This window comes from Miniopterus natalensis, chromosome 15, assembly GCF_054644295.1.
Source record: "Miniopterus natalensis isolate mMinNat1 chromosome 15, mMinNat1.hap1, whole genome shotgun sequence".
NCBI lineage: Eukaryota > Metazoa > Chordata > Mammalia > Chiroptera > Miniopteridae > Miniopterus > Miniopterus natalensis.
In genome coordinates, this window is record NC_142095.1 from 29,313,283 (window position 1) to 29,326,015 (window position 12,733).

At 39.0% G+C, this 12,733-nt stretch overlaps 1 protein-coding gene across 2 annotated transcripts in view; it reads left to right on the top strand.

The window, feature by feature from the left end:
• The window catches only part of ATP1B3 (ATPase Na+/K+ transporting subunit beta 3), a 33,904-nt gene extending 21,511 nt beyond the window's left edge, over nucleotides 1–12,393 (top strand). For both annotated transcript variants that reach the window (XM_087824972.1, XM_087824971.1), the window contains exons 4-7: nucleotides 2,762–2,946; nucleotides 5,070–5,126; nucleotides 9,234–9,320; nucleotides 11,380–12,393. In XM_087824972.1, the coding sequence (XP_087681098.1) occupies nucleotides 2,762–2,946; nucleotides 5,070–5,126; nucleotides 9,234–9,320; nucleotides 11,380–11,550 (500 nt within the window). In that variant the 3' untranslated portion in view covers nucleotides 11,551–12,393. The remainder of the gene's footprint in view (nucleotides 1–2,761; nucleotides 2,947–5,069; nucleotides 5,127–9,233; nucleotides 9,321–11,379) is intronic.
• Nucleotides 12,394–12,733: the final 340 nt, after the last annotated feature.

Consider the following 12,733-nt stretch of genomic DNA (forward strand, 5'->3'; position numbering starts at 1 on the left):
CGGTGGTCCCATAAGGTTGTAATGGAGCTGCAAAGTTCCTGTTGCCTAGTGCAGTGACACAGTAAGCTGTAGCAAAACACATTACACAAATACCGCTGTGTTACAATTGCCAATAGTATTCAGTACAGCACTGTATTGTACAAGTTTGTAGCCTAGGAGCTATAGGGGAACAGAATTTGTCACCCCCAAATGCCTCTAGTAAAAGATTACTCTAGGCCAGTTAATTTTGAGAAACAGCAGCCATGGGAGCAGCTCTGAAAACCAACTAGAAGTTGCCCTTGGTAAAGACCTTTACATTTGTATGAACAGTCTCCATTTGTAAGGGGCTTGACCTTATCTCTGGATGCTCTTATCAGTGCAGAAAACAGACATGCAAACCTGCACAACAACCTTACTCTTGTTTACTGTGCTTTTCCAGGTAACCTCCCATAACTGACACCCCCAGCCCAACATTTTTTTTTTTTAATTACTGATTTTTGGGAGAGGGAGAGAAACATCAATGTAAGAGTGTAACATCAATCAGCTGCCTCCTGTACACCCCCTACTGGGGATGGAACTGGTGACCTTTTGGTGCATGGGACTCCTCTCAACCAACTGAGCCATGCCAGCCAGGGCCCAACATCTTCTTTTGTCTTCAACTGAAGATGGTATTTAGGGTAATAGCATCGGGTCATTTTTGACAAGTTACTCAGTTTTCCTGGGTCTTTTCATGTATGCAGGAGGTATACATGTTACTAGACTTTTGTTTGTTTTTCTCCTGTTAGTCTGTCTTTTATTATAGGGATGTCTGATCCAAGAACCCACAAGCACAGGGAAATTACTTTTTCCTCCCCTACAGAGTAGCGAACTGTACCCCCCAGGTTTGTGTAAGCGCATTCTCCCTACAGAGTAGCAGCTGTCCCCCCAGGTTTGTGTAAGCGCACTCTCCCTACAGAGTAGCAGCTGTCCCCCCAGGTTTGTGTAAGCGCACTCTGTTATGTCTGCACAATGATGAATTCACCTAAGGATACATTTTTCAGAACAGACGCCCATCATTAAGTAGCACATGGCTATAACCTATAGAGAAAATTGAAACTCAGGTGGGAATTCCCCCAGTTTCCCCATTACTAATAAAACAAGTGACAGTTACAGCCATTTTACCTGTGTTGTTCCTCCTGCTCTGGTGAGGCGAGCTGAGCTGCCTTCCTATCATCTAAGGTCACCCCCACCACCAGTCAGGCTTTGAGTCCCATCCCTCACTGTCTCAGAAACATTATACTATTTACAATCCCTCCTTATGTATATTTAACCTCTCTTTATTGGATCTTTCCTGTCAGCATGCAAAAATCCTCAGCTCTCTCCTATTTTAAATCAAAATCTTCTTTTGATCTCATATATTCTATTAGCCATCTTCCTAGGTCTCTTTCCCTTCATAGTTAAATATACACTTCCTTTTTGTTGTTAATCCTCACGAGAGAGTATTTTTTCATTGATTTTGGTGCGGGGGGAGAAACATCATGTGAGAGAGAGACATCGATTGGTTGCCTCACCTCCGCACACACCTCTAGAGGGGCTAGGGATCTAATCTGCTACCCAGGTACGTGCCCTGACTGGGAATCAAACCCATGACCCTTTAGTACGCAGACTGATGCTCTAACCATTGATCAACACTGGCCAGGGCAATTATACACTTACTTTTTGTGAGATATAACCATGGTTTAAAAATCAAGTAGTAAAGAAAGAACTATAATGAAAACAGTAGTTCCCCGCCCTACTCCTTTCTAGCTGCAGTCCTATTCATTCAACACATACTCCTTTTGAGTGCCTTCTCGGTGTCAAGCATGCTTCTAAAAAGTTCCATCAATAAACAAAAGAAAAATTTCTTTGTGGCACTTATTACCCCACGGTGGGCTAGAAGATAGTAAGTATTGTAGAGGAAAACGGCAATGAAGGGGGGGAGATAGGCAGAGAAGGGGGGTTGCAGTTTTGAAGGGTGGGTTGGAAAGGCCTCGTGCCACTGTGCTGGAACTTCATGGGGCCTTTCAGGATGAAGACTTCGGTCCTCCAGCTCAGTTATACCCACGCATCAGTGGTTCTCTTTGAGACTATCGCATTGTATATAAACTGCTTAGTACAGTAGCGAGTATCTTCCAGCACACTAAACTCGCTGAGAGCAGGGACCGCGTCAGGCTTGCTTACTATTGTGCCATTTTTGCCTAACGCCGTGCCAGTGCAGAGCAAGCATTTGACAAACCGTTTATATTTCTCCCTCCTTCCCCATCTCCAAGTTGGAACCATTTTACTCCTTTACCACTTTGGAGTCCATCTAGTTCCCTCGGCTCTGTTGCAGGCCCCCCTCATGTAGACTGCATGGCACTGTCTGTCTTCAGACCCTTCGATTATGATTTTATACTTAACATCTATCTTTGCCACTGCACTGTAAGCTCCATGAGGGCAGCGGCAGTGCCTTTTTATGTCCTCACCATTGTATCTCGGGCCAGCATAGGAGGCTCTCAGATAACCCTGTAGCCCTGGCTGGGACCACCTAAGGGTAACAAAAGATTGATATGTAATCCAGGTTGTGTCATTGTTGAAATGCAGTGAACTTTAGAGCACTAGATAGTTGGTAACAGTTAGAGGACCTGACTTAACATTCTTTCCCTAAAATTATCTAGTAATTAGCATTGCTGTTTTTGTCTTTGAAGAATGTTGTCCAAAGCAGGACGTATTCCTCGTTGTGTTTAAGACCTTCAGCTGGCCTATGCACACATTTCCTTTTTAGCATATGCTTCGGAAGAACAGAAGAATCTCCGACTCTGCCCGGATGGACAGCTCTTTCATCAGGAGGGTCCGGTTTATCAAGCATGTCAGTTTCCTCTTGACTTACTTGAGGAATGCAGTGGGGTGAAGGACCCTAACTTCGGCTACTCCAGTGGGAACCCTTGTATTCTTGTAAAAATGAACAGAGTATGTACAAATTTTGCTGCTGTTTCTGCTTTTTCCTAATAACCTCTATTAAGAAGCTGACAAGTATTTTTTAAATGTTACCTCATTTGGAGTAGCTTGTGTAAAAGGCTAACAGTGATATTGATTGACCTTTGGAAATACTAATACAGGAAACAAACAAGATTGGTTCACAAATTAATCCTGGTTGAGGGAGTAAAACAACTTCTGCTTTTCCCCTTGAAGATAGATGACTGCTTCACAGGCAGGTGTTTTGGGTGTCATGCCCAAAGCATGGTTTCATATTCAGTGCTCATCTTTGAATTCTGTGTTGTAAAGTAATTTAAAATCCCATGGGGGAATATATGAATTTTTGGCTTATATTTAGTAGGAAAGCACATTTTTAGAGTATATGTATGTACAATTAAATAGTGGAAATACAAATGAAGTTGCATTATAATGAGCTCAGTTGTAACCAGCTAGCAGCGTTTTGTTTTGCTGTGTTGTGCAGAAGAGGTGCCTAAATTGTATAGCCATTGACAAATTAAGAACCTGATGTTCTCTCCCTGTGTCAGCAATAATAACTTGCCATCATGGTGCAAAGGAAGCCGCCTCCCTTCTGTAATGAAGTGATCCCTAACCCCCCTCAGTGCTGCTCTCTGACTGTTGTACTGTGGAGTCGTGTTCTGATACAGTTATCCTATTGAGGCCTACAAGGCATAGGCTTCTCAAGATCATGAGTTCACATATCACTAAAGTCATCATCTGATAAGCAAATTGCTACCATCCCTAATAACAGTACAGCCTGAGTCTTGTAAAGTTGACACTGCTAAATAAGGAGTTTCCCTGTAGGGAGAGCCAGCTAGAACCTAAAATGCCCATGCTGACACCCCTCCAGCCTCTCCTTTCCCCTCCCCCAGTGGACAATGACAGTTTCCTCTTTATCCCACAGCACTCTAGAGATCATTCTGAAACACTGCCTGGCACGTAGTAGGTGCCAATAAATGATTGAGGGATATTTCAGCAAGACTTTGTTAAGAATTAAGGTTAACAAAATAAGCATAAAGTAATGTGAAGCTAAAAGACCTAGCTTATAAGATTAAATTTTCCCTTTAACAGGGATGCCTTTTATAACTCCAGCCTCCTAGGAGTATCTTCAGGACAATTAGATTGCTAGAAAATCTATTCCCAGTATAAAGCCAAGAGAAATTTCAGTTCCTTCTCCCATAGGACCAATCTTCTGAGTTTATTTTCTCTCTCAGTATGTCCCCTTTGAATGATGAGGGTCTGAGATTATACTTGCTGGTAGGGGCATGGCTTTGCAGAGCATGACCGGAAGACAGGCACATGGGTCGGTAATGAGATGTGCGTACCTAGTGTAGCAGGGAACTTAATCCTAGTATAGTGTTCCAGAGTCATTACATGGGCAAGGACAGTTATTGCTATTTATATTATTATTTAGGTTGCTAAATATTTGTCTTTTGCGAGGAGTATTTACATTTTACAGGCATTCGTATATAAAATGCATATAAATTCAAAATGCCAAAAATCTCATAAAATAGATGGATAAATATCTGTTATCATTTATACAAGACTTAGTTATGTCAACTGCAAACATGAAAGTAGCCTCATTCTATAGAACTGAATGGTGCTGTGAATCTCCCCAGTGAATGGATTTTGGGGAGCAGGTAGATGTGGAATATGGTCAGGCTCTCTGGAAGCATTATGGAAACATGAGGGTCGTGACCTGACATATTTTCTTGAAGGATAGTTAATTATATTATGACTGCAATTCTGATTATTTGCATTAATTATTTGTTCATGTACATAATGAAATTTAAAGGTATCTGGTTGGTTGTTTCTTACTTTAAGGGTAGCAAGTGCAGTACTGTGTTTTGGCCTATTTAACTGATTTATTTCCTGAGTTGCCCTAGTACAGTAATAAGATAGCTAATTGCTAAGATTACTATACTGAAAAGTCCATTCTAATCCTCTAAAATAAAATTAGCCTGAAGGCACAGGTAACAGGGTTTCAGTGCTCAAGAGTTACCGTTCATCTCAACCCTTGCACACCTGGTCCCCAGAAGCAAAGGTTCTGTTGGTGGCCATTTGTGATGTTTCCATTAATCAATATTTCTTTACCTTAGATAATTGGATTAAAGCCTCAAGGTGAACCGAAGATATCATGCTCTGGTAGTTCTAAGGTTAGTATTCAGAAATAACCCAACTGTTGTTAAAGCTCTAGTATAATTGGGATACTTTAAAAGTCTAATGAGTTTTAGTCATTTTTCCCCCTTCCCTGTCACATTTTAAAAGTTCTCAATAGTGCCATTCTTAGAAGAATAAAATTTTACCAATCTTTGTGGGTAGCCTTTCTCTGTTTGCTCATGATAATTAAAAAAAACTTGTTTCCATGTGCATTTGGTTTCACACACATTGCCTTTACAGCTCCATATGCCATATTTCATTGATTCTAAGATTCACTTTTTCCCCCCTAGCTTAACACTGAAATTGGGGTTGGCTTTACAGTTAACGGTACCTTATCATGTTTTTTTCTTAATAGTACACAAATTGGTGTATATCAGTGATATCTGAGATTTAATGAAACGTGGTAGAGACACTGTTTTTCTCTCCTGTCCTGACTTTATTTTTTCTCAAGAGTGCTGTACAGTTCATTTCATAATTTCTTTTGTTTTCTCTCCATGCTGCAAGTGCAACTAAGACAAATATATAAATATGGGTAAGAGTTCTGAGGAGAAACTTTTCTTTAAGTTCTAAATTTAATGTCATCATTGTGCAAAATATTAACATTCTAACTCCAATTGTGTGTCAGAAATATTTCACTTGAAATGTTACAATGAAATCACTTCTGAATTTTCAGTGGGAAAAAAAATGAATGGGTTTTGTGTTTGGGCAGAAACTTCTTGTTCAGTGGGTCTCGAATTTGATCATGCATCAGAACCACTTGGAGAGCTTGCTGATACCCATTCCCAAGGTTTCTGACTCTGTTGGTCTGGGGTGAGGCTCCAAATTTGCATTTTTACCTAAAGTTTCCAAGTGATGGTGATGCTGCTGGTCTGGAGCCCACATTTAGTATCCTTACTCGTTCCTTTTGAGTACTCACTTTTACGAGTACAATAAAAGGAAGGTCGGGAAGTTTGTGGTTTCTCATCTCGGTTGAGGTATACATATGTGACCGTAGGTGATTCACTTCATCTTTGTGCCGTGTTCAGCTCAACAGGAAACTGGATAAGAAGCCAGAGTCTCACTTAAAACCAGGTGCTGCATCGAAGCCAAGCCTTTCTTGATAAACAAGTCCTTCTAAAAATTTATCGAGCAGATACTGTCATCTCTTAAGACAAAAAGAAAACACTGTGGCTATAAGCTACATTTAGAAGCTGTGTGTGTAATTCTTTATGAACCTCCTTGCTAGTAAGTCTTGCCAGTAGGCTGAGGTATAGGGAGGCTTCCGCCAGGCAGCCCATGCTTGTTTCCTGACACTGTACCTGTGTGCAGGAGCTGTTGCTTTTGCATGTGAGCAGACTACATAGATAAGCTTGGGATGGTGGGTCTATGGAGCCAGCACCACCAGAAAGAGAAAACACATGCATTTAGGCCAGAAGGGCCAATGCTTTAAACAGCCCTTTCCTCCCTGGTCAGTTTGGCTCAGTGGTTGGAGTGTTGGCCTGTGGACTGAAGGGTCCTGGGTTCAATTCTGGCCAAGGGCACGTACCTCAGGCTTGATCCCCGGCACGGGGGGGAGGAGGCGTGCGGGAGATGCAACCAATCGATGTGTCTCCCTCACATCAATGTTTCTCTCTCCCTCTTTCTCCCCCTCTTCCCCTCTCTCCCTTCTACTTTCTGAAAATTAATGGGGAAAAATCCTCTAGAGAGGATTTAAAAAAAATTTAAACAGCCCTTTCCTAAGGTTTTAGTTTTATAAACCTTTGGCCAATATGAAAAACCTCCATGTAACTCATCCCTTAGGGTTTTAAATGGATTTTTCTCCTTGTTTATCTATTATGTATCCTTTGCTTCTGGAATAGTTGAGGCAAATGTTAATGAAAAATCCTGGTCTTATTACTCAGATTTCAGATTGTTTTTTTCTGTGTAAAGCACATAAACTAATCAAAACAGATGGGGTTTTTGTTTTGTTTATTGGGGAATATTTTTGTTTTTAGTGGGGGAAAGGCACTTGGTGGAATTGGGAGGGAAATGCTTGTAAAGCTGCGTTTTACTCCTAGGCTAGTCACAAAGGAGTAATCCAGTAGAGCCCGTACATTTAGTGTGTCTCTGTAGAGCACATGGAAACACAGACACTGGTGGCAGAACATGCTCTTACAGGTGGCCTTTAACATGTTTATGCCATTCATTTCAATATTTTATTTTCTTACAAAAATGAATTGTGTTCATTTGAGACAATTTAGAAAAACGCGAAAGAAAAAAAATTAGTAAATGCTACCCAGAGATAATCATATTTGGTGTGTATTCTTTAAGTAGTTTATGGCTGATGAGTAATCTTAAAACTTTATTTTGTTTTCAGTAGAACTTAGTGACTGTTAATAAACTCTTGTACTTAGTTGCTTATAATTTACAATATGGTACCATTTTATACGTAGAAAACTTTGACATGTAGGCTTTTACCCTAAAGTAGCTCATCATTGTTCAGATATCTATTTCAATACTTTATAATCTCTAAATATTTATTTTCACAGAAGGTATAAAATACAAGTTTAAGTAGAAGCCTGCCAACAGTATGGTTTAGGTACAAACCAAGAGAGCAGTTAAGGGTCTGTCACACCCAGGCAGTGTTGAGCCTGTGACCTTCACTCTGAGCCTCATTTCCCCTCTCCAGAATTGATTCTGCCCTCGTAAGGGCTGTTGGGCCTAAACGAATGACTTAAATATCAGTTAAGTGGTATCTGGCTGGAAATACACACTGAAGTGCTCAATAAATTATAACCCAAAGGAAATCTTTTACATTTTGGGTGCCATCTCTGTGTTTTTGTGAATTATGCTCATATATTAAGGAAAAATGGGTTATACAAAAGCAGTGCAGGAAAACACTCATATCCAAGTGATTATTTTTTCTCTGATGGAAAATGCTATTTTAGACTTAAAAAAAAATTAAGTACTAGAAATGTTAGGGTGGTGTTGGAATAGTGATTGAAAAATGGCCTCTGCAGCTGCTTTAGCCTTGTTCTCGCCTCTTCCCACACACATGATCTGACTCCTTGGAACTTCACCCTCTTTGTGGAGTGTCGTCACTGCAGCGTGCTGTCTTCCCTGGGTCACCTCATGCACATGTGCTACATGACAGTTAATGAAATAAGCTGTAGTGTTTCATGTGCTTCCAAAAATAGAAATTAGTATATTCAAATCTAGAATTCAAGCATTTAGTAATGTTTTATTTTAATTAGTACTTAGTAAACGTGCCTCTGATTTTAATAATTGTTGTCTATTATCTAGTATGTGTTAAAATTACAGTCATTAAAATTAGACCTGTTTGGAATGTGTTACACGAGAATTTTATAAGTTGCTTATTAAGAACACTAGAATTAACTAATAAATAGCATGAATGAGTTGGCTTATAGATGGTGATTAGATTTGTATGTTCCTCGTGTTTATCTTTTTTAAATACGTGGAATATAATTCCAGTAGACTCAATACTTTTAATTGATTTACATGTGCTCATAAATTTATTTAAGGGAAACATGATATTTAAATTGGTTAAGTGGTTTTTTGCTTGGAGTACCTTAAATTTTTCCTAATAGTTTTTGTCAGTGTCATCATAGTTTCCCCCTGTGGTTATAGTTATCATGGTTATTAATCACCTGAAACTTTGGGACTGGCTGCCCGCCAGCCTGAGCAATACATTCTAGGTTGTGGCAGCCATTGCTTTCCAGCCTGGAAGCACAGTATTGTATTAATTTCAGGAATGCATTGGTCCCAAACCTACTGGTGTGTTCTGCTGCCCTGCTGCCAAGTGGCCAGAGAACTAACAGTTGGTGGTCAGAAGACAAGTAAGATTTTACAGACAGTGCACGAGTAGGTCTGGCTGTAAGTTAGGAGGTATTCTCGTGGAAAAGCATACGGGGTAACAGGAAATGTAAGCAGAGTCAGGATAGTCTTTTTCAGGGGTTTAAATCAAGATGAACAAGTCTCTTCTCAAAAATACACTTGTAATTAATGCAGTTGGAGCAGCATGTAGTTTCCCCATACTGTTCATGATTGATACTGCTGTAATATAAATACATTTTTAAAATTTGCTTTTTTGACCTAAAAAGGGTTTCTTTTGTTTTCAATTTTAGGGTGGAAACATGACAGCTATATTAACTTACCCTCCAGATGGACATATGGACTTAAAATATTTTCCATATTATGGGAAAAAACTGCATGTAAGTATTTAGAAGTTCTTAAGTGGTTGTGACCCTTGGGAAATGGGCACATCTGTATTAAAATGTCAGTTGTCTGGGACAGGTAAACATGACCTGTGTAACTTGTGCATCATCTGTTCTGGTTTTTAAATACAAATGGTGATGGCAAATGAAGATTCCATGTCTATAATTCAAAACACAAAATCCAAGCAGAAAATACCATTATCTCTCATTATTTAGGATGTGTTTATTTAGAGAATATAGAGAAGTAGTCAAAATAAAGCTCATTACCCAGAAATAATTATACTGTAACCTAATTTCTTTCATATTTCTTTATGTAAACCATTTTATAAAATTAGCCTCATACTGTATGTATACTTTAAAATGATTTCAAACATAAAGTGGTTAGGATAGTAGAAAGAATTGCCATAGACCTTTTACCCAGGTTTCCCAAATGTTAATATTTTACCTCATTTGTCTTATCAGTTTCCATTTGTATATAATTTTTTTTTTACCTGAACCATCTGGGACTAACTTATAAACCTGGTGCTGCTTTTTTTCCAGCCCCAGGATATCACACTGTTAACATCTTCAGTCACTAGCCTATCAGGAGAGACATGGTGTTGATTAGTCCCATTAATGGTGATAGTGACCTTGAACTCTTGGTTAAAGCAGTGTCAGCCAGGTTTCTCCACTGTAAAGTTACCTTTTTTTCCTTTGTAATCAATAAATATCATCTAGGGAGAATACGTTCAGAGTCTGTAAAATTCTGTTTCTCCTATGGTCTTAGCATTTGTTGATTCTTGCATGAATCAGTTAATAGAACTGTTCCCAAATGTTTTCCTTATTCCATCTCTCCTTTGTCCCTTTACTAGTTGGCATTCTACACTAAGGAACTTTTTCTTCTCTATCATTTATTAGTTATGTGTATCATTATTTTTTTGTGGATTCTTATTTTATTCTGGGGTTATAATCTGTTGTAATCATTTATTTTGGTGCTAAAATTGTCCCAGATTTAGCTGGTGGGAAACATTCAGGCTGGCTTCTCTATCCTTTTGACATGCCCCCATGATTGAGCACTTGCTTATTTTCTGGCACCACAAGCTATTCCAGGTTCATCTTGTACTTTCCCTGTCCCAGCCCTAGAATCAGCCCCTAGTTCTTTTAGTAAAGAGTTGTATTTAGAAACCACAATGATAGTATAGCAACTGAGTATATTTGTGCCATATTATACAGCAATCATAAGTAGGGACATAGACCTAAGTAACATAATCAGGTGGATCTTATGCATATTTATCAAACATAGTAATATATAAATAATATAATAGATATCCTCAAGCACACCTGGAACAGTCATTTAAATTTAATTATCATGAAAAAATACATCCTGAAGTTTCATAAAGTAGAAATACATTAGACAATACTTTCTAATCACAATGCCATAAAACTAGAAATTATTAAAATAAAAGGGCCCTTCTCAAAAGAAGGAGAGAGTCGCAACTTTTATTAAACAACTCTTGAATAAAAGAGGAAATTAAAACCAAGATAGTAGCCTGGCCGGGCATGGCTCAGCGGTTGAGCATCGACCTAGGATCCAGGCAATCGGGGTTCGATTCCTGGTCAGGGCACATTCCCAGGTTGCGGGCTCGATCCCCAGTCGGAGGCGTGCAGGAGGCAGCCAATCAATGACTCTTTCATCATTGATGTTTCTGTCTCTCTTCCCCTCTCCTTTCCTCTCTCTGAAATCAATAAAGATATATTTTAAAAATAAATAAATAATTAAAAATAAAACCAAGATAGTAGAATATCTAAAAAATACTGATAATGAAACAACATAATCAGTCTATGGGATACATTTAAAGCAGTACTCAGAGGAAAATTCATAGCCATAAACACTTTTATCCAAAAAACTAAGTGAAAATAAATGAATATCCAGTTTCAAGGTAGAGAATGGAAAATAATAGATCTAATTAATAGATTAAAATCTTGTTTTACAATTTTACAGAATAAACCAACTCTTGGTGAAGTGTAGATGAGGTTACTTTGAATTTGAATTAATGTGTTTTCCTTTATTTGCCAGGTGAGCTATCTACAGCCATTAGTTGCTGTCCAACTCAGCCTCAATGCTAACAAAACCCCAAAAGAAGTAACAGTCGAGTGCAAGATTGTTGGATCACCCAACCTGAAAAACCATGATGATCGTGACAAGTTTTTAGGACGAGTTGTGTTCAAAATCACAATGCGTGCATAGTAGGAGTTAGAATATGTCCACAGAGTAAATGTTGTGTTGTCTGTCTTCATTTTGTATCAGCCGGACCTGACATTCTAGAATTATGGGACCACCTGAGAGAGAGTTGGGGTGGTACATGACACTGCGGTAGCATTGTAATGTGCTTCCCCATCATAGTGTTCAGTGTCCTCTGAAGTAACTGCCTGTTGCCTCTGCTGCCTTTGGGAACCATTGTACAGTCGCCAGATGGGGCCTGTGAACACCTGATTCTGAACACGTGGGTCTTGTCCTATTTTTTTATGTGGTTTAATTGCCAACTGTCTAAAGCTTAATGTGCTGTGCCATGTAAATATTTTGTAGATTTAACACTGGTTAATTGTCATATTTTGATGCCAGCAAATTTTTAAGGGTAAAATGGTACCTGACCAACATGAACAGCTGCAAGAAATGTGTGTGGAGTTCTTTGTGTGAAGAGGATCACAGGAAATAAAAGTGGATTTGAAAGGTTGTCTTGGGTTTTTGTAAAGTTATTTTTTACATGCTGAATTAGTCTGTGGATCTTTTTTATTAAAAGCACAAACTGTTTATTGTAAAACATGTAAAAAAGAACAAGTAGTGGTGGGATTATTAGTGATGGGACTAAATCTCTTATAAAAAGTACTTTAGACCAGAGATGAAACAGCGTTTTTAGGTTGCTCAGTATGAATATGCACCTAATTTTTTAATGAAATTCCTAAGATTTAAATTGTATAATAGTTTGTGAAATATCTTGTTACTGCTTTTATTTAGCAGAATGTGGACTCTAATAAAAGATATAAATTGTAAACTATAAAACATGGAACTTATTCAGAACTTCCAACCAAACAGTTTTATTTCAGCATTCTTTGTTGTCACGAAAAATTTCCTACTTCTTAGGAGTTTGTTACGATTCTTTGTCATAATGTGAGGTACTTCCTCTCTGAAAAAGGAGTGCTTACTGTATGATCAGTTTTTTTAAAAGCCTATTTTTTATTTTCTCCTTAGAAAGGCAAAGGCTAGGTATGTTTGAAGTTTTCTTGGTGTTGATGCAAGTCAGGAGGAGCGGGACCCACCCCAGCTGGCTCGGGGGGGGGGGGGGGGCTGTCTGGAGAAAGCATGAGCGCTCTGGGCGGCCTAGGCCGGGCAGATGCCTCGGTGGGCACTCGGCCCCATCTGGAGCTCTGTC